Raw genomic sequence first — 21,641 nt, forward strand, 5'->3', positions numbered from 1 at the left:
TACCTGAACAATATGCATCACAAGTGCACTGCAACTTCATAATTATTACTTAAAAATGCATAATAAATGCATCATTGAAATGAATCACAAGTGCATTACAAATGAAAATAAATAAATAAGAAATGCATACAAATGCATAATAAGTGCATCATTGAAATGCATAACAAGTGCATTATATATCAAAACAAATACATAAGAAATACATACAAGTGCATACAGGTGCAAACAAGTGCATCAGGAATGCATTATAAATGCAAACAAATGCATCAGCAATGCACCATAAATGCATCATAAGTGTATCATAAATGCATCACAACTGCATTAGGAATGCATCATAAATACATTACAACTGCATTATAAATGCATCACAAATGCATAATCATTCACTTCAGAAGCTGGAGCACAGTTATCAAATATAAATGTTAACTTTGAAAGGTGACTACAAATGATATATAAAATGCATCACCAAAAGTGCATTTTGGTGCAATACATTACAGCTACATAATTATTAACCCACAAGGAAATCAGCTAATTTCTGTATTCACGTTGAAGTATCATTGCAAATAACATTTTAAATGCAAGAAGATATTAAAATTTGAAACCTTGAAAATATTCAAATTAACACATACATAAATGTCTGAATTATCTGAATATAAATATCTGAAGACACGTTCCAAGTTTGCGTCCTCATGCAGAGACTAAAGTTGGAACTTCGCGAACCGTGTAAAATAGTGTAACACGTCGAAAAAGTGTGTACAGTAATTTTGTTTGGAAACAGGTTCATTGTACCCGAAGGGTTAAGAAGCATAGACAAGGCCAAACCGAAATAAACACCGTTCGATATTCAGCTGCGGTCCCGTGAAAATATCGATACCGAGACAAGGAGGAACGACCTGCAGCCGTGTAAGAAAACACGTAAAATGACCCCATATTGTTCGGGGGCTGTGCCTCGGCCCCTTGGACAAACAGAAATATATGTCGGGAAAAGATGTCTTTCCACCCTCAGGACTCGAGGCGTTCCTTTTTTAAACGACGAAACAGTTGCGGCCACGAATCGATGGTAACTACGCCGACCGGACCCGGGTACAGTCCCGCGAAAATTTTCTCCGTGAATCGACCTGCGACCTTTCGTGCGAAACCACCCCTCGGGTCAACCGAATCTTTTAATCGCCACGATCGTGTCTCGCCGAAAGTTACGAGATTAAACGAGAGAGAGAATAAGGAAGCGAACGGAGGAAGAAAGAAACGTAAGGGTGGACGGACTTTTCTTCAGGGTGTGTACCGTGTTAGGGATGCGCGGGGTGCTCCGGTCTTTTGCATACATTTTGAAACGTAGAGCCGCCACCGCGCCGAATATGCTGGCCGAGCAAGAAAAAAGAGGAGCACGAGGGAAACAAAAATGCCCGTCTCTCTTTCACGAGGGCAGAGGAGGGGGCAGAGGGGGCGGGCTGGAACAGCGAGGGCGAGGGAATAAAAACGGACGGGTAAACGAGAAACGCGAAAAATCAAGGACCGCGTCGTGCTTTTCCAAACGCAACGGCACGGTCCATTAAAATTCTGCTTTTTTTTCTCGTTGCTGTGTTTTTCTTGTTTTTTTTAGACAGAGAGAGACCCTATTGTTTTTCGATTACAATGACGCGTATGTTGGGACCTATCCCCGCTTAATGGTGTGCGTTACTTTCATGATTCTTGAAATGGCTGATGACGGAACATTCGACTAATTGCTTTCACAATAAACGCGATTTTTATTGCTCGGATTTTAGCTAGCGATTTAATCCATAACTTATTCTGTACTGAGAATCTATAACGAGCAGTGTGATTTTATTTTCAGATCTTATAGTTCTTGCTTATAAATATGTACTCTTAAAAGTAGAACATGTCTGGCATCAATAACTACATTTTTAAGAAACTTCATTTGTCTCATGTTATAGCATGAGACCTGATCTACGATCAGTTGGGTATCTTTCTGAATATGTGACGAGTGTTATAATTGTTCATACTCTGAATATTAAAGGAGTATAATTTGCGATGAATATAATTAACAATGAGTTTATTAGAACAATGCATAAATCGGCCACAGACGGTAAAAGAGTTTCTTTTGCTCCTGTTTATCAGCGAGTAGCAGCTTCTAATATTTAACAGAGGGGGTGAAAAAAAAGCACCGCCGAGTGGCTTTTATCCGCGTCCTCTGTCTCCGCGGCAAAGTAGAACGACAAAGGCCCTCCCCGTCTTTGGCTCGCAAAAAGTCGTAATACCACGTCGTCAGTCTCGAAAGTATTAATATCGTAGAAGACAGTCTGATCCGTTGGCTAATAATCTCGTGGCGAAAGAAGCAACGATAAATCATCATCGCCCTCGAAACAATCGAGTCTTTCTCGATCTCCGGTTCGTCGATCTGTCACGGATCCAATCGTACGATTTCTTAGCGGAGGATCAACCCGGGAAGGAAACAAGCGACAAAAGATCGTGGAAATACGCGACGAGACTCGGCAGCCGGCAACGACGACGGAGGGTTATTCCGTCGCTATCGGAAAAATGTTATTTACGCAGGGCAGAAGCGAGCTACAGAAGCTCTGTCCTTATTTACATGTGGTAAGTCTCCTACGGGACCAAATCCCGGACCGCCGCGCTCGGAACCCTGATAATTCTTCCTTTGATCCCAGTCCCGTGGGCTCGAGCCCCGGCCCAGCCAGCCACCAGCCCTGTCTGCCTCCGAGAACGAGTAAAGACCCGACCGAGCCAAAGAAAAAAAAACTAACCCGAGAAAAATACCTGCGGAAAAAGATTTCGGCGAGGGACGATCCGGAGGATTTTTTAAAATCGCCTGTAACGAAGATATGGTATTCCAACGCTGGAGAGGATGTATTTGGATGAAGGGACTTTCTGCCTACGCTGCCTGGGGATCATGTTGGATTGTTTAAAAGTATGAGTTGCACTTAGAGATAATATCGATATTTAGATGTGGATGAATATGGACATAGAAGATATTAGATAGAACAATCTTCGTTGAGTTAATTTATGAAATTATGAAGAGTACTCAAACTTTAAGTAAGATTTGGCAAAACAGTGCGAGTCATACTTAGAGATAATGTAGATATTTAGGTATGGATGAATGTGGACATAGAAGTTGTTAGATAGAACAACCGTCACTGAATTCATTTATAAAATCATGAAGAGTATTAAAAATTCAAGTGCGATTTTTCAGAGCAGAAGTGCGAGTCATACTCAGAGATAATAAAGCTATTTAGGTGAGGATGAATGTGGACATAGAAGGTATTATATAGAACAACCTTCATTAACTTAATTTATAAAATTATGAAGAATATTAAAAATTCAAGTGCGATTTGTCACTACAGAAGTCACTCATCAAGACAATCCAAAAGACGAACATAATCTAAATAAATTCGAATGCAAATTAACATCCGACCCATTTGTCTAAAAGTTCGTTGACCCCCAAACGTCCGATAATGGAATCCTTGCATTTTTAACCGCGTATCCGGAGACGCGATAAAAAACGAACAAAACATGCATGTATTCTGGAGGACGAGGGGTTGGCGGAGGTTGGAGCAGGAGTTTCCGATACGTCGATAAACAACCGACCGGAAGTTGAAAGAGGAAGACGCGGTCCAGCGGTATGAAGGACGCGGTCGGAAATCGATCGAAATTAACCCGCGACGTAATTTCCAGCGCGAAATTTCCTCGCCCTGGTTTCACCCTTCGCGGGCCCACCCCTGGCCGAGCTTTAAGGTGTCTTTAAGTCAGCTGCTTGATCCGAGTTTTGGCAGGGTTTCAAGTCCCGTCCGCTTTGGTAACGGCGGAATCTAACGAAAAGCAGACGCCGATATCATCTTAAGCAAACTAGCGGTGCCGCTGGACGGATACAGGGTGTCTTACTATTATGCTGATAACATTCGTAAACAGCGAGACGTACAGTCGAGGGCAAATATAACCGCTGGAAAAATATGGCGGCTACTTGTTGATTTTTGGGGACTTCTGGAGATTCGAGGTTTAGTCGATTCTTGAAGCTAGGTGCAATTGGTAGATTTTGGGGTTGTTTTAATAATTTGTGGGTTTGAGGATTTGAGAGACGTATTTCGACTCCTAGGAAATTTGGGAATTTGATAATATGGGTATTTGAGGTTCTTATTTGGGCATTTGGGAAAATGAGACTCTAGGGATTTCATGATGTACATATGTGGAGTCTTATAAATTTGGGTATCTAGGGACTTGGGAATAAGGGACTGTAGGGATGTAAGAAATTAAGAATAAAGATTGAGATATTGATGTATAAAAATAGGGAATTGAGAATAAAAATCTAACAATGACTTAAAAAGTTCTCAAGTTCACATATGTGTCCCCACCGAAATTACACATGTCGTTAGCGTACGTTGCACCCGAGTGTACGTTCGACGTCAGTGTCGACACCGGTTCGCAACACCGTTTTCATCTCCGTGCGTCTAGCGGGTGACACGAGAGGAAATGCTGAACTTTCCGGCGTCTAACGTATCTCTTTACACCGACTACACAGTCGATCTCCTTTAAAAACCTATCACCTAACACAACCCCCTATTGAAACTCAACATTCTAAACTTCCCTGAATCCATTAAAAATTAATCGGAACAAACCCTTTAATTTCCCAAATCTTTCAATGTCACACGAAATACCGTTCGCCTAAAATACCCGTTGCGAAGGGGTTGCAACTCGCCCCGTTCTCTAAATATAATTCAACTATGCGAACAGGTCGACCCTACGCAGCGTGGATAAAACTGGTCGACCACCCTTCCGATTGAACGCGAGACGTAACAGCGTGGAGCGTTTTCGTAAAATCAATTACAACATCCTCGCACCGTTGGTCCCGCGAGTTATTTCAGATCCTGAGGTGAAGTCGAATAATAATCGGGACAGAATTCACGGCTATAAATTCGTTGTAATCCCTCGTCAGAGATTCCTTTGCCAGATGAGACTCCCGTAGAATTCCAAGGCCAAGAGATGTCTGGACGGGATATTTGATATCCAGTGTCGGCAACGTATTTAGGGAAATACTCGTCATTTTTAGGGAAACTATGATAAGCTATGGCAAGTTTTGATTATTGATTTTTAGGGATTTTTTGGAATTTGATAATGAGGGGATGAGGTAAGGATATTTGAGAATGGGAGATTTTGGAATTTGGGGATTTGGGGATTTGGGGATTTAGGGATTTGGGGATGTGGAGTTGTAGAAATTTGGAGATTTTTTATTTGGGTGATTTAGGTATTTGGTGATATGGGAATTTGGAGATTTATGGTTTGGGTGATTTAGGGATTTGGGGATATGGGAATTTGGAGATTTATGGTTTGGGTGATTTAGGGATTTGGTGACATGGAAATTTGGAGACTTATAATTTGGATGATTTAGGGATTTGGTGATATGGGAATTTGGGGACTTATAATTTGGATGATTTAGGGATTTGGTGATATAGGGATTTGGGACCATTGGGATTTAAAAATTTAGGGATATAGGCATTTGAGGGTTTGGGAATTTAGGGATATAAGAATGTAAAAATTTGGGGATCTATAGATATGCCAATGTCGGGATTTGGGGATCTAGGGATATAAGAATATAGGTATTTGGGAATCCAGGATTTTAGCAATTAACACATGGTTACGTAAGTATTTATGACTCTTGGAATTTGGGAATCTAGTGACATAAATTTCTAGTCACTTTTATTACTTCACGTTTGAGAACTCTGAAATTATAAAATCTAGAGATATACGAATCCATAGATTTGAAACCCAAAAACACTCTACCAAAAAATTTAAAAATAAGGAAGCTTGAGAATCCAACAATAACTCCAACAATTTAAAGACTCTTGAAAAACTTAAAAATATAAAAATAATAAGTTTATCGAGTTGACACATACGAAGCATGTAGTTATCGAATGCATACGTCCCACCCGGTACGTAATCTCTCTTGTACGGTTAGTTAGCGGGTCTCGAGGATTCGGTCCGTGAGTATCCTTGCCGGATAGAGTATCCCTCGGGAGGTTTCCGTCCAATCGGCTGGCTGGTCAGCTTGTCCGAGTGGTGGGGTCCGGAGGCCGACCATTGGTCAGTCGAAGGGCGGCTTGGTATTGAGCGACTCGGTCCTGGGGGTTGAAAAAACCGCCCCGAACTGACCTCAAACGTCCTACCCTCGTCTCGTCTGGAAAGCCTGCCTAATGTTGTCCCCCCGCCTCTAACCCCGACTTCTCCCCCCGGATTTACAGCCGCCCCGTTCTTCTCCCCTTTCGCACCCCTTTTCGCTTCATCGGTTACGTTTGCCTCCTGCGAGCCTTTCTCTCTCTTTTTCTGTCCTTCTCTATCAGACGCTTCTGTCTCGTCACGATGGACGTTGTATTTTGGACGATATAATAATGGAATCTGGATGTTTGAGATAAAATAAGAAGGGTTTCTTATTATGAATTTATTTTATAACGGGACTTATCAAGGAGATAGAATAATTAGATCATTAATATCTTAATGTAAGGTTAAATTTATTAAGATTTATCTATCGAAATCTGTGGTGATTTTTGGATTAGGAAAAATTAGGTTCTGGTTGAGGACTCGTATGAAAATTTTTATATTCACTAATTCAACAAATTTCAAGTTTTTTTAATTATTTTCGCACGCTATTTTCAGACTTTTTAAAAATTAAAAAGTTTTAGAAATTAAGTGGAAAATCTCATCCCTTACACGTGGCATATTTTTCTAAGAGAATATTTGCACATTATACCTGTGATTCTACTTCAAGCAATTTGCTCAACGGGCCATATAACGAGACTTCTACCTTAAAAAGCGAAAAAGAAACCAAAACTTCGAACACAAAGAAGAATAGTTAATTGTTTTCCACCTAATTCTTGTGTCAAACACAGCCCGAAACGAAGTGAAATGAAATCGATGTCAGCCACACGACGGATCGCGCGAATTTTTCGGCCCTGCAAGCGTCGGGCAAACGAAAGAGGGTGAAAATAAAAGGAAGAAGGTAAGAGGTAGCGAACAAAGTAACCGTTCTCACGTAACTCGGGAAAGTTTCGCTTAAACAGCAGAAGACTACGTTGGGTCTGTTCGCGTAGAGGACTTTGTCGAACAACGTCGTAACGAGGCACGTTCTGGTGATGGAATTTTTTAAGAGGGGCTGCACACGGAATACTCGACCCGACGGAAAATACGATGCGGTCTAACTCGAGCTACCAACCCTTAAAGTATATTCAGCCGGTCTAAGTCCAAAGGCTATTTGCATAGGCGATATTATATCTTCGCCATGGAACTCTCATCCCTCTATCCCGCTTTTCGCCGTTCCTCTCGCTCTCCTTCGTTCGTTGTGTCTCTGCGGCGATCTTTCTCTTTCTCTTCGTTCGTGCCGCCCCTCAGGACGTCTTCGGATCTCGGGAATTGGATTAGTAGTGGTTCACCCGGAGTAAGACTTGGACTATACTCAATTTGAACTAAGATCGCGCCGCTCCGGAATGGGCAAATTGCTAAATCAGTTTTACGTGATCACCTATTCAGAAAGTTATTCGCGATCGAACACGGATATTCCGTCGCGGAACAGACGGACTGGCCAAGGATATAACGAAAGGAGCGATGAGGAAAGGACAACGATTCCGATTGATAGGGATTTTCGGACCACTTAGGGTTACGGCTTCGACCGTCGTATCTTTCGCTCGAATTTAGGGGATGACGCTGTATAATTAATTCCATCACTACTTTATCGTGGTCCGTCCACGATATTAAGGTATTCGGAGAGTTAATAGAAAAGCATAAAGAAGAAGAGGAAATTATTGTTTTAGGAATATTTTGTATTTAGGGATTCGAGATAGATAGTTTATTTGATTGAATCGAGGAAACTATAGCCTATTACTAATAATTCTCAATTATGATTTTGATTGCAATTATTGATTGAATGATGTTCTGATTGAAGAGTAATATTTGATTCGATTTTTGTTCCTTAATAAACGAAGGATAAAATATAGTTTCTAATTGAATTTTTCGGAAGCTAAAATTAATTTTAATTATTTTGCAATTTATCAAAGTTATCAGAAAGGAAGCTCTAATTTATATTCGGTAACATTAAAAAATTTGTTTAAAGTTGAAAAAGAAAATTTGGAAAAATAAAAAGATGAAGAATTGAAGAATTGAAAAACTGAAAAATTGAAAAACTGAAAAATTGAAAAATTGAAAAATTGAAAAATTGAAAAATTGAAAAATTGAAAAATTGAAAAATTGAAAAATTGAAAACTCTAAAAATAGAGAACCCTAAAATTCACGAATTGTACAAAATCCTATCCTTCTCCAAATGTCGAAATTTTCGATTACAGAATTTCCCAAATTTGAATACAAATTAATGAAACTTCCATCAAACCTTAATAAAACCTAAGATACACTCGAGTACAGAATAATAATAAAATATAAAGGAAAATAATGATCGGTCAGTCTAATAAATTTAGTTATCCGAAAATCCGGAATATAAAGAGGTAAAGGTTTCTCGAACGGGCGGCGCTGTTTCTTTACTTTGGATTAAAGGATTCTTGTTCCTCGAGGCTGGCTGCGGAGTCGCTTCGTCTTCTTCTCTTTAAGACGTCTCGGAACAAAGATTTTGCAAACATTAGCGATTCGATTAAGCCGCCGTCTTGGGTGCTCGCCTTTAAAGTCTCGTCGCGCGGAAGTTTCCTAGTGAAATCGTTACTTAAGTTTCTCGCATTATGCACTTTCACCGCCTTCGAAAAAGTTCCCTGACGAAGTTGCCCGCCTCTCGTGCCCGGAAACGCCGACCTCCGGCATAGTGTAACGAAACAATTAAACTTTAAGAACACGAATAAACGCAAATATTTTCGGATTTGTCCAACACGTTTATAACCCTGATTTTCTTCAAGTTTTATTCACCGTTAATTTACTACTCTTTTATTATTAATATATTTAATGTAAAATATTTTATATTGAAAATATTTATTGTTGCATAATTTGTGATATTGTAACATACTTCATATTATAAAATATTTAATATTATTATATACTTGATGTTGTAATATATTTAATATTGTAAGCTACTTCACATTGTAAAATATTTGAAGAATCTCGATCAACCACAAATTACAATCATCAACCAAAAGATTCAACGCACTGAATTATTTAAAAAATATAACATTTCCTACTTTCTAATATTGAACTTATAATTATATTGTCTACTCGTAATTTTAATCTTTGCATCACTTTGTCTTTCGCATAACTAAAATTCCCTTCTAAAATTAGTTAAAGAGATGAACATAAAAGATGACAAAATGCACATCAATGTAAATAAAAAATAATTAAAAATTTTCCCGCCGAATCAAAAATCGAAATGATCAGCAAATTACGTGCTCAATAAAGTTCAATCGCCCCCTAAGGAACGAAGGAAGGTAGGATGTTTCGATGGGGACCATCGTTTTCCACGAAAAATCCAGCGTAAAATGGCCGGTCTAAGGTCGAGGAAAGCGTAAAGAATTCCAGGGTTCCGGTTTAGCGCAGTTAATTTGCCGAATGGGGTTGTCCCTTCATCCCGAACATGGCCACTACGGTCGCACACACGGGACCATCACGCGTGAACGCATGCGTGTGCACACACACAGGGTTCTACCGGGTGATCCGGTGTAGTCTAATAAAAAGCATCCCCGTGAGCCGTAGGATGGTCGGGTCAGAAGTCCATTCGGAAAATGGAGGGACCCGGTCGTCCAACTAAATCTACCCGATAACGTTCACGTATTGTCCACCGTGAGCCGCGTTCTTCATTCAATTTCGTCTTTCCGTTAACGAATTAAGAGACGATAGGTGTTCCAAAAAATCCTCACAAAGTCTACTCACACCGATTCACGAAAAGCACGGCGATACACGAATTAGTTGATTTTAAAGAATTTTTTGTTCGAACGTGGAACGAGACGAAACCTATCCGGTCTGTTAGCAAGACGTATGGGATACGGCTAGTCCTGGCCAGGGTTCGACTCGACTTCCGACTTTCCCTGCAGAAAACATTGAGTCTGAGTTGGGGTGGCCTCATCCCTTCCCGGCGGGATCGCAAAAGACGCTATAAATTCTGGCCATCCTATCCCCCCACCCCTTGTCGACTTCCGAGGATAGTGGCCAAAAGTAAAGGAAGAGTAGCTATATCGATACTCGCTCTCCCTTGGAAGTCGCAGTTCTTCGGTACACAAAGTGCTGCTGTGACGCTTTCATCCTTGTCTGAACGTAAACTGGCCTGATTCATGGCCGGAGAAATGAGTGACGAGAGGAACGACCCGGATTTCGTCGGCGTTAACAATGTATTTTTGGTGCATCGATCGCGGGAATCGTCGCTCGAGTGGACCTCGCGATCTTCGAAACGTCGATTTCGTTCGAACAGCGCGCGTTATGCGAAGCATGTCGTGTGTAATAATTCTCGGCAACCGTAACTCGCAACTCTCAAAAATAAGAAAGATATTCGTCATCAAAGTTTATGCTATTCTTCAAAAAAACTGGTTGACGGGAATAGTTCGAGTAGTTCAGGTGTCATGAGTAGCTTGAGTAGCTTGAGTAATAAACCTAACTCGAGTAGATTGGATAGGTTGAGTTATTTGTGTAGCTTGAGTAGTATGAATAGCTGGAGTAGCTTGAGTAGTTTCAATAATTTGAATAGCTTGAGTAATATGAATAGCTGGAGCAGCTTGAGTAGTTTCAATAATTTGAGTAGCTTGAGTAATATGAATAGCTGGAGCAGCTTGAGTAGTTTCAATAATTTAAGTAGCTTCAGTAATGCAAGTATCTGGAGTGGCTTAAATATTTTCAATAATTTAAGTAGCTTGAGCAACATGAATAGCTGGAGTAGTTTGAGTAATTTCAATAATTTGAATAGCTTGAGTAATATAAGTATCTGGAGTAGCTTGAATATTTTCAATAATTTGAGTAGCTTGAGTAGTATGAGTACCTGGAGTAGCTTGAGTAGTTTGAATAGCTGGAGTAGCTCGAGTAGTTTCAATAATTCGAGTAGCTTGAGTAGTATGAGTATCTGGAGTGGCTTGAGTAGTTTGAATAGCTGGAGTAGCTTGAGTAATATAAGTATCTGGAGTAGCTTGAATATTTTCAATAATTTGAGTAGCTTGAGTAATATGAATAACTGGAGTAGCTTGTGTAATATGAATAACTGGAGTAGCTTGAGTAGTTTCAATAATTTGAATAGCTTAAGTAATACAAGTATCTGGAGTAGCTTAAATATTTCCAATAATTTAAGTAGCTTGAGTAATATGAATAGCTGGAGTAGCTTGAGTAATTTCAATAATTTGAGTAGCTTGAGTAGTATGAGTATCTGGAGTGGCTTGAGTAGTTTGAATAGCTGGAGTAGCTTGAGTAATATAAGTATCTGGAGTAGCTTGAATATTTTCAATAATTTGAGTAGCTTGAGTAATATGAATAACTGGAGTAGCTTGAGTAATATGAGTATCTGGTGTAGCTTGAGTAGTTAGAATATTTTTAATAGCTTGATTAATTTCAATAACTTGAGTAGCTTGAGTAGTTTCAGTACCCGAAGTAGCTTGAGTAGTTTCAGTACCCGAAGTAGCTTGAGTAGTTTGCATAACCTCGGTACATATCGACATAAGAGACCCGCGTCACATTTTCACAATGTGAATAAGTGCAATCGAATACATATCTCATTCTTCATAATTATTAGATTATTACTGATATAAAATTACAGTTTGATCAAGCAGTGTCTACCAGTTCAATGAATTTCTTCAAAGCATCCCTCTGTTCCCTTGTTACGCAATTGTAAAAATCTCGAACGTCCTCAGCCCTCGAGGGATCAATCGAATCGGATCAATAATTCGCAGGCGTATACGCGGTAACAATATATCGACGTAATTTTCTTGTGATCGAATAATTATGTGTTACGCAATCAATTGGAAGATCATCGGACATTTTCATTCAGTTTTCGATGGACAGTTACATAATCGTGACTGTTTATTCGATCGTTTCACCTGTTTCAAGGAAAATGTGGCGTGTTTATAAAATCGAAATCGCGCGAAATTTCATTCCGATCGATCGACCGCGGTAATATTTGTTTAAGGGACAGACGACCGGAGATTCGATAAAATTGGAAATTTCGGCTTTTTTCCGTTCACCAGAGGGGTGTTAAATTCCCTGTGAGATTCGATTGGTCGACGGTCCGTGGCGGGTGAAGATTTCCTGTCCGGAAGAAGCAGTAAGATGGGTTTGTTCGTGGCTTCTCATTGCACCGGCACAGCTTCCTTTCGTTCGTTTTTATTTCGCGAAAATCGATCCTCGGCCACGGATACAATGGCGAATTCAATTAACGAATGACAGTTCGAATGAAATTTAAATTTACAGCGGTTGTGAATGGCTGTGGATTTGTTCGTATTTTTGGCCGGAAATTTTCCTCGGTTACTGCCCTACAAATCATATTCCTTATAATTCAATTAATGTATCGGGTGAGGTTTTTATTTAAACCTTGTTCATTGATCACTTATAGAAATTTTATGAAGTTATGCGAGGTTTTATAAGAGCAAGGTAAAATATAGTATGTTTATTGTGATAATGGTTTCTTTATTTTATTGGCTAATTACACATTACGTGGATGTAGACTACTCTTCGTTTGTATTGTTCAATTGTGCAGCATATTGTCTTCACTAAATAATCAGTAATTTTTTAGATATGCAATGTTTTTGAAGAGTTCATGTAACTTGATCGAACTACTCAATCTACTCAAAGTATTCGAGATACTATTTAAATTACTCAAGCTACTCAAACTATTCAAACTATTCAAGCTACGACTAGATTCCCATATCCCTAGATCCGAATACCCCTAGTTACGTATGGGGATCGATTGAAATAGAAATCCAACTGATTCGCTAATACCAGCTTTCTTTCAATAAGACGTGTTTCGTAAACTCGCCGTTTATTTACAAAAGTTGCGAAAGAAAGTGCAGATCGCTCATCCCGATAGAAACTCGAGCACGAAGAAACTAAAGTTTCTGCGTAACGTCGACCGGAAGAAGCCCGGAGCATTTGACTCTCGTTTAGCTTCTCGTTTCGCTCGAATTAGCATAAAGAAGCGGTGTAAATAAATAAAAGGGAAACAACGGAGTAGACGTGGAAGAAAAACCAGGAGAAGAAGGAGAGGAAAAGTTTCGTCACACGAATATGATAGAAAGATTACATCCTTGATCACTCGTTAATTATTAGTCGGAGTATTTTATGCCTTGTACACGGTGTACGAGTGTGATTTTATTCCACAAAGTTCACGACGTTGGAATACTTTTACACGAGGCGAGGATCTGCGGAAAAGAGTGCAGAAGAAGGAGATCCATCGGTGCAGGCACGGCATCTGCGTGAACGACCTTATCGGAAAGACATAAACGACTGAAATCCTGTCGTAAATTAGGATCGACAGAATGCTGGACTCTTCTTTCGTGTCCTTCTTTTACGCCTGGCGTCTTCCTTGATTCTCGAATATTTTCACCGGGACTTCACCGTGAAACACTCAGTCCACCTCACGACTTACTTCTTGTTATCTCATTCGGGGAACCAAAAATCATAGGTTGTTAATAATGAATGCTACTGAGTACCTCAATTTTGATTATATGTAATTGAAATTATTAGTTACAATTAGAAATGAACGATGTTTGAAGTTGAAGTAATAAAGACAATTTAAAAAAAAAACAATATTTGAAATTGAAGAAATAAAGACAATTAAAAAAGAACAATATTTGAAGTTGAAGTAATAAAGACAATTTAAAAAAAAACAATATTTGAAGTTGAAGTAACAAAGACAATTAAAAAAAATATATATTTGAAGCTAAAGTAATAAAAACAATTTTAAAAAAACAATACTTGAAGTTGAAGAAATAAAGACAATTAAAAAAAATATATATTTGAAGTTGAAGAAATAAAGACAATTAAAAAAAATATATATTTGAAGTTGAAGAAATAAAGACAATTAAAAAAAATATATATTTGAAGTTGAAGAAATAAAGACAATTAAAAAAAATATATATTTGAAGTTGAAGAAATAAAGACAATTAAAAAAAATATATATTTGAAACTGAAGTAATAAAGACAACTAAAAAATATATATATTTGAAGCTGAAGTAATAAAGACAATTAAAAAATATATATATTTGAAGCTGAAGTAATAAAGACAATTAAAAGAAATAATATTTGAAGTTGAAGTAATAAAGACAATTAAAAAAAATATATATTTGAAGCTGAAATAATAAAGACAATTTTAAGAAAACAATATTTGAAGCTGAAGTAATAAAGACAATTAAAAAAAAATATATATTTGAAGCTAAAGTAATAAATCCAATTAAAAAAAATAATATTTGAAGCTGAAGTAATAAAAACAATTAAAATAAACAATGTCTGAAGTTGAAGTAATAAAGATAATATAAACAATGTCCGAAGATCAAGAAGTGTCTTAAAGTAGAGTCTCTCCATAGTTAATTCGACAATCTGCAAAGACGTGTATCCGTAAGGGCATGAAAAGGTTTCACTACGTACACGCTGCATTACCCCGATTCGTATCGGTAACGAGGACGTCTTCTGCTCCCGGGGATTTCGGGGCTACGCAGACACGCGGTATTGCCCGGGACACCCCGTATATAGGAAGAGGGCGTATTTGTTTTACTGCCTGGCTGTCGGCATTGGTTGAGAACGTGCTCTGCATTCTTGAAATCGTGCCACCCTTGTTACGGCATAGACTCTCCACTACCACCCCCTTTTTCCACCCCCTTTGCCACCCGTGAACATCCACCGCCATCAACCTGGCTCTCTTCTTCGCTGGCACCGGCAATGCCAGGATCGAGTGAAGGATCGTCATCCTTGCCTCTTATCTTGGGCGGTCATAAAAATTCTTCACTCCTGTAATGGTCACACGGTGCACCGACCCCGAAGAATACGCCTTTACTGTTACTTTTTCCGCAAAACCCACAAACTTTCGGTTAACGACTCCAACTATTTTACTTTGAGATTGTGCAGTTGTATATCGAGGAATTCTAATAGTTTTATCTTTGTGATGAATGATGGTAGAGGGGTTGCTAGCAGATTATGCTGGTACTCATTTCGAGATTTGCGGATTTTAATGCTTTTAGGGGTTGCAGGGTTTGTAATTGTTATTCAGGTTTCGAGTTTGGGTAATTGTTATTTTGATGGTAATTGGGGATTTTGATTTTGAATATTGTTCACATTTAATTGTATTTATTATGATTTCTAAAACCCTATATTGCCAAATCTCTATATCATTGAATACTTGCATCCTTGATTTCCTATGTCCCCAAATCCATATATCCCTAAACCCACATATCCCAAATTGTGATATTCCCAAATCTTTATATGTCCAAATCTCTATATCCTTGAATACTTGCATCCCCAATTTCCTAAGTCTCCAAATCTCTATATCCCCAAATCCACATATCCCCAAATCCTCATATGTCCAAATCCCTATATCCCCAAATCCACATATCCCCAAATCCACATATCCCCAAATCCACATATCCCCAAATCCACATATCCCCAAATCCACATATCCCCAAATCCTTATCTCCCCAAATCCCTATATCCTTGAATACTTGCAATCCCAAGTTCCTATGCCCCTAAATCCCTATATCCCCAAGTCCCTACCTCTCCAAAAGTACCCACATACCTCCACACCCATTATCCCCAAATCCCCACGACTTCCAAAATTAACGACACCATAAACGAAGAACAAAACGCCCAAATCGAGAGCAACATAAAAAAGAATATAGGTACCGAAGAACAGTATGAGATGAAACCTCGATAATTCGTGTATAGAATCGCGATCGCGTATCGACGCGACGGTAAGGAACAGACTGGAATCCGGAATAAAGCAGTCAATTATAGTGGCTCCCTTTTCAAGTATTCCTCACGGCGAGCAGGAGAAATCCCCGGTAGAAACTGAACGCGAAACGGCCGATAAAAGCGTACAATGACTGGTACGAGCACGGAAACGCAAATGTCCTCTTTCACCGAGACGTCCTCTGTGAGGGGCAACGAGTGATGGACAGGTGAAAGAAGTGGCCAATGTGGGCTGGTTTCGGCGTCTCATGTGACACACACGTCACTGGCCTTTGTTTTCCTATCGTTCTTTTTTTTTCACATTTGATCGAGCACTCCTGGCTCTCCTTTGTCCTTTGCATCGACCTCCCCTCCTTTTCAGCTAGTTCGTTCGCCGACGACGAGCATTTTCTTTGGGACAAGCCCGCGGAAATTGAAGCAGGCACCGGGGATAAGAGAACGGGTTCTCTGATCATAATGCAAGGTATAAACCGGAGGACTACTAATTTCGAGCTGTGGTTCTAATGCTTTGGTGCGAGGATGAAAGTCTTGGGCGAAAAGGGATGTATAAGATGTACTATAGATTGTTTATTAATTTTTTGTTTATGATGGTTGTTATTTATAGGTGGTTTTATGGAGGAATTTGAGATGATGAATAAGTGGAAGGTTGTATTGTTGGTATTAGTGAAAATAAAGTTTGTATGAATTGTGTATGTGTATGTTCTTTCATTTAAATTTTTGCACTATAATATTTCCATTCATATTCGTATCACATATCACATATTCTCGAATACCTATATCCCCAGTACCTCACATATCCGAATTCCTATATCCCACATACCACATATTGCCGAGTACCTATATTCCCCATACCACACATTCCCGAATTCCTATATCCCCAATACCACACATTCCCGAATTCACATTTCCAAATCCTATTATTCCAGAATTCCAATACCCCTCAAATTCCAATATCCCCAAATTCCAAAATTCTCCAATCCCAATTTCTCCAAATACCAATCTCCCCAAATCTCAATTTTTCCAAATCCCAATCTCCCCAAATCCCAATCTCCCCAAATCCCAATCTCCCCAAATCCCAATCTTCCCAAATTTCAATCTCCCCAAATCCCAATCTCTCCAAATCCCAATCTCCCCAAATCCCAATCTCCCCAAATTCCAATCTCCCCAAATCCCAATCTCCCCAAATCCCAATCTCCCCAAATCCCAATCTCCCCAAATCCCAATCTCCCCAAATCCCAATCTCCCCAAATCCCAATCTCCCCAAATCCCAATCTTCCCAAATTTCAATCTCCCCAAATCCCAATCTCTCCAAATCCCAATCTCCCCAAATCCCAATCTCCCCAAATTCCAATCTCCCCAAATCCCAATCTCCCCAAATCCCAATCTCCCCAAATCCCAATCTCCCCAAATCCCAATCTCCCAAAGTTCCAATCTCCCCAAATTCCAATCTCTCCCAATCCCAATCTCCCCAAATTCCACTATTCCCAAATCCCAATATCCCTAACTCCACCGCCCCCAAATCCCAATATCTCCAACTCCACTATCCCCAAATCCACCCATCTCCAAATCCCAAAATATCCCAAATTCATCCTCCCATCATCCTAACATACTAAAATACCTCCACCTAATTTTTCAATCTCACCTCATCACCTCACTTATAATCTAGAGCAACCTGCTCCCATTGCCTAACTATGAACCTGCCTACATATGAATCTGAACTATGAACTCTGAAGCTACAACCCTGATACAACCAACAATCCCTGATCTCTAGCCAAACAATATGTGAACTCCCGTTTTTCGAAAGGGTCCACATGGACCAGTTTTCCACCTGATCTAGAGCGCGATCCATTTTCGTTCGTGGACAAAAATCTCAACGGGAACCTGTTTGCTCGCGTGCCGAGGTCCTGCCCTCCGTGACACTCTCGCGGATCCTGTCTGGCTTAAAACTGGACCATCAGGATGGGGATGCTGCCGCCTCTCGACAACAATGCACGCTGACCACTGTCCATTGTCCGACGAGTCAAACCGCAAAATGAATCCAGTTAACCTTTGATTCCTATTCAGAAATCTTCTCGGTCAATTTCCGCTGACAGAGAACTGGTCCACGGAAAGGGGATGCTGCCCTGTCCTTTTGTCGGTGATGGACAGTGGATACTTAAGGGCAATAAAGTACGGCCACAGAGTCTGGTTAGCCTTTGACTCTGGACGGGACCTGTTTTTTTTTAGGGGTCCCGTATGAGGCAGGAATTGTTTAACGATGCATAGTGAAAAGGATGATTCAGAATTTTTATTTTGTTTTTTAATATTTGGAGAGTATTTTATTAGGAGAGTCAGAATTTCTCGGTGTTATTCTAACTATGTGATGTTTTAATTTGATTTGATAAATATGTGATGTTTTAGTTTGAATTGCATTTATTAATATTTTGTGGCAGTACGATGTAAAACGAGTGTATTGAAGATTTCATATCCTAATTTAATATCTGAAGAATATTTTATTGAATCAGTTAGAAATTCTCGGTGGTTTTGATGTTTCAGCTCGATTCTGATTTATAAATATTTCGTTGCAATATGAAACCTAGCAGAAATGATTCAAAGATGCGAAGTGAAGATTTATATTGAAGATATATCCTGACTTTAATCTTCCATATCTGAAGAATATTTTATTGGATCAATTAGAAATTATCGGTGTTATTCTTAATGTTGACATATGATGTTTTAATTTGATTTACATTTATAATAATTCTGTTGCAATATAGAATCTTGCAGAAATAGTTTCACGTTGTAAAATGGAAGAATACATTAAAGATATATCGTGACTTTATTGTGTAATATCTGAAGAATATTTCACTGGATCAATTAAAAATTGCCTATATTATTCATAATTTTGACGTACAATTTTTTAATTCGTTTTGTATTTAAACAAGTTTTATGAAATAAATAATTAAATCATGTTAGAGAATGTGTTGAACATATAGTCGCTAGAAAATATTCTATGGAATGTATGAAAAGTTTAAATAATAACAGAATAAATAATAAAATGAAAGTTTGTATATTTTGAAAATTGTCCCGCGGGAGAAATTTCACCTCTTCTCTTTGACCAGGTAAAACATCCCCTAGCGATTCCTATGGTAAGCTACGAAAAGGGCAGGTAACTGAGAACCCTTCTTTATCGACGCAAGCTAACCTTCTCTACAATTTTAACTTCTATTTATTTATCAAACTATATAAAACACGTCACTTGCAATAAAATTCTACTTCATTTGTGTCTATTTCGTTTAAATTTCCTACCCCTTATTTTTATATTTACAAATTTACCTACGATCGATAAATCAACCTTCTTTATCGACAGTAAGTACAATCAATATCTTCACACTGGTAAACGCTAATCTTGATAGACAAAATCTTAACAACCCCTCCAACAAATTTGCAAATTAAAATAAATTCCATACAGAAAAGTTTAAATAAAATATAAATTGTGATCCCAAAAAAGTGATACGAAAAATCCAATAAAGTCTGTGTTGTCCTAATTGTCTCCAGGCAACAGTATGCCGCATATCAGGTGTATAGAAGTGTCATACGAGCGACAAGTGTTAAGTGTTCTAATGCAAAACTCGAAAAGGTGAAACGTTATTATATTACCACGAAATGTACGCAGCGAATGATCATCGAGCGTGTAAGGTCTCATCCGAGCAACACGCGAAGCTACAGAAGATCAAGGAGCTAACCACTATCATACAGGTTAACTAACTTAATTATAAAATCATCTACATTGTGCTATACAAATCTATTTCGCAGGACACGGATAAAAACCTGACGATCTGCGAGGAAATCTTGACAACTTACGTAAGAAAGCGATTGAGGGTATGTAAAAAAGTATTTTACTAAAAAAAGAAGTATTTTATTTCTAACTGTATTTTATTTTACTGTAAATTTTATTTCTAACTGTATTTTATTTTACTGTAAATTTTATTTCTAACTGTATTTTATTTTACTGTAAATTTTATTTCTAACTGTATTTTATTTCGTAAAGTTTATTTCTAACTGTATTTTATTTTACTGTAAATTTTATTCCTAATTCAAGAGTTTTATGAATATGTTAAATTACGTTTTATTGATAAATCTCTTACAGTTACATTAGTTTATATAACTAATTAAATTCTAGTTTAATTTCTTTAGAGCTTAAGTGACTTCATTCGATATACTACACTGGGTTACATATTTGTGGACTCGTGAAAAAATCGATCTTCGATTACCATCCCTTGTACCAACCACCATAACCACGGTAGCCGTAACCATATCCTCCTCCGTGACCGTATCCTCCTCCGTAACCATATCCTCCTCCATAACCGTGGCCGTAGTAAGGCCAGCCAGAATACCATGGGTACCAACCATGGCCTCCCCCGAAACCGTACCTAAAATTATTTCTATGAAAATCTTCACTGAATCTTCGTATCTTTGCATACGAGCACACATATTTTACTTAGAATTACTTCATTTATGGTAGCTTTCGAATTTGACGCGGTACAAGGGTTGTCTGAAGGGTCAATTCTGGTGACCGAACACTTCAAGTATTATTTTTGAGGATTATCGACCTTGCAAGCTGGGGGTGCCGGAAAACCACCCTTAATATTTCACGAGAACTTGCGTATTATTTTCGAGGATTATTGGAAGTTAGGGGTGTTGGAAAACCACCCTTAATATTTCACAAGAACTTGCAAGTTTTAATAAGTGAAATTTGTCACGTCCCATTTTTCCAAAATTGAAAGACTTCGATTAGTTACATACTGACTGCATTAGTGTAGACTTAAAACCAACCCCAATTAGAATATAAAATTTTACAAAAGAAAACCGTAACGATATATCGCTTCTAGATTTTAGAATGCTGAAGAGAAATCGCATTTTGTACATTTTTAAAACCTTGTCCCTCCTAACAGGAACAACATAAGATACAGAAGAACCATATCAATTTTCCAAGAACCGGTTCCAAAAATCCCCCAAAAATGGTACTTGAAGTATCCTTCAAACTTGACTCTCAAATCTCCCAAAAATTAAATACCTACCAGGGCCACCCATAACTATACCCCGAATAGTACCACGGGTTCCACCCATAACTTCTTTTCTCCACTTTTTTATCACCACCGTCATCCTCAGCTTCAGCTTCAGCTTCGGCTTCGCCTGACTTATTTTCGGCTACCTGTTGAGCCACATTGTTGTTCTCCGGCACTTTTTCGGGAGCTTTGGTTGCTATGCAGATGGCGACGAGGGCCAACAATAGCAGCGACTAAAATGATATTACGTCACTGGACACCGAAAGCCACTGTTTCACTCTAGTGAAAATCCTTCACACAGTCTTACCAGCAGATTCATGATACCAAGCTGATGATCGAACTGCATCGATCAAAAGTGGTCTGTTCTTTTATACTGGTAGTTTATGGAAATCATTCGCGATTATGTACACAATTCTGGATCTACCGGTACGTTTTCTAACGCCATGATACGTTTACCGTTTATGGGGTTTAGGAGCCACGTAACAAACCGCACCAATAATGCATTCATCTGGATCCAGACAGACGGGAATTCGAGCTATTCGAAATGAGGGACATTCAGGGAAAACGGGCACGTAATCGCACTGTTACCTCACTGTTTGGTCGTGATTTTGCTGGAAAATTTTGTTTGAACAACATAATCGTGGACATAGGTGCATATTGTAGAGTATTAATTTATTGTATGCTTTGTATAATGTGAAGAACTGGAGAAACATTTTCTTTTTCAGTTTCCAAATTAATAGA

The 21,641-nt window shown here is 38.7% G+C and overlaps 1 protein-coding gene across 1 annotated transcript; it reads right to left on the reverse strand.

Moving 5' to 3' along the window:
- Positions 1-19,944: 19,944 nt before the first annotated feature.
- On the reverse strand, positions 19,945-21,337 carry LOC105662820 (uncharacterized). The gene is made up of 3 exons (XM_076529085.1): positions 21,208-21,337; positions 20,913-21,133; positions 19,945-20,264 (listed from the first exon to the last, which is right to left on the reverse strand). The coding sequence occupies exons 1-3, from the start codon at positions 21,244-21,246 to the stop codon at positions 20,102-20,104; spliced, it is 423 nt and encodes a 140-aa protein (XP_076385200.1). The 5' UTR covers positions 21,247-21,337; the 3' UTR covers positions 19,945-20,101.
- Positions 21,338-21,641: the final 304 nt, after the last annotated feature.

The sequence above is a fragment of the Megachile rotundata genome, chromosome 2 (genome assembly GCF_050947335.1).
Source record: "Megachile rotundata isolate GNS110a chromosome 2, iyMegRotu1, whole genome shotgun sequence".
NCBI classification, from domain to species: domain Eukaryota; kingdom Metazoa; phylum Arthropoda; class Insecta; order Hymenoptera; family Megachilidae; genus Megachile; species Megachile rotundata.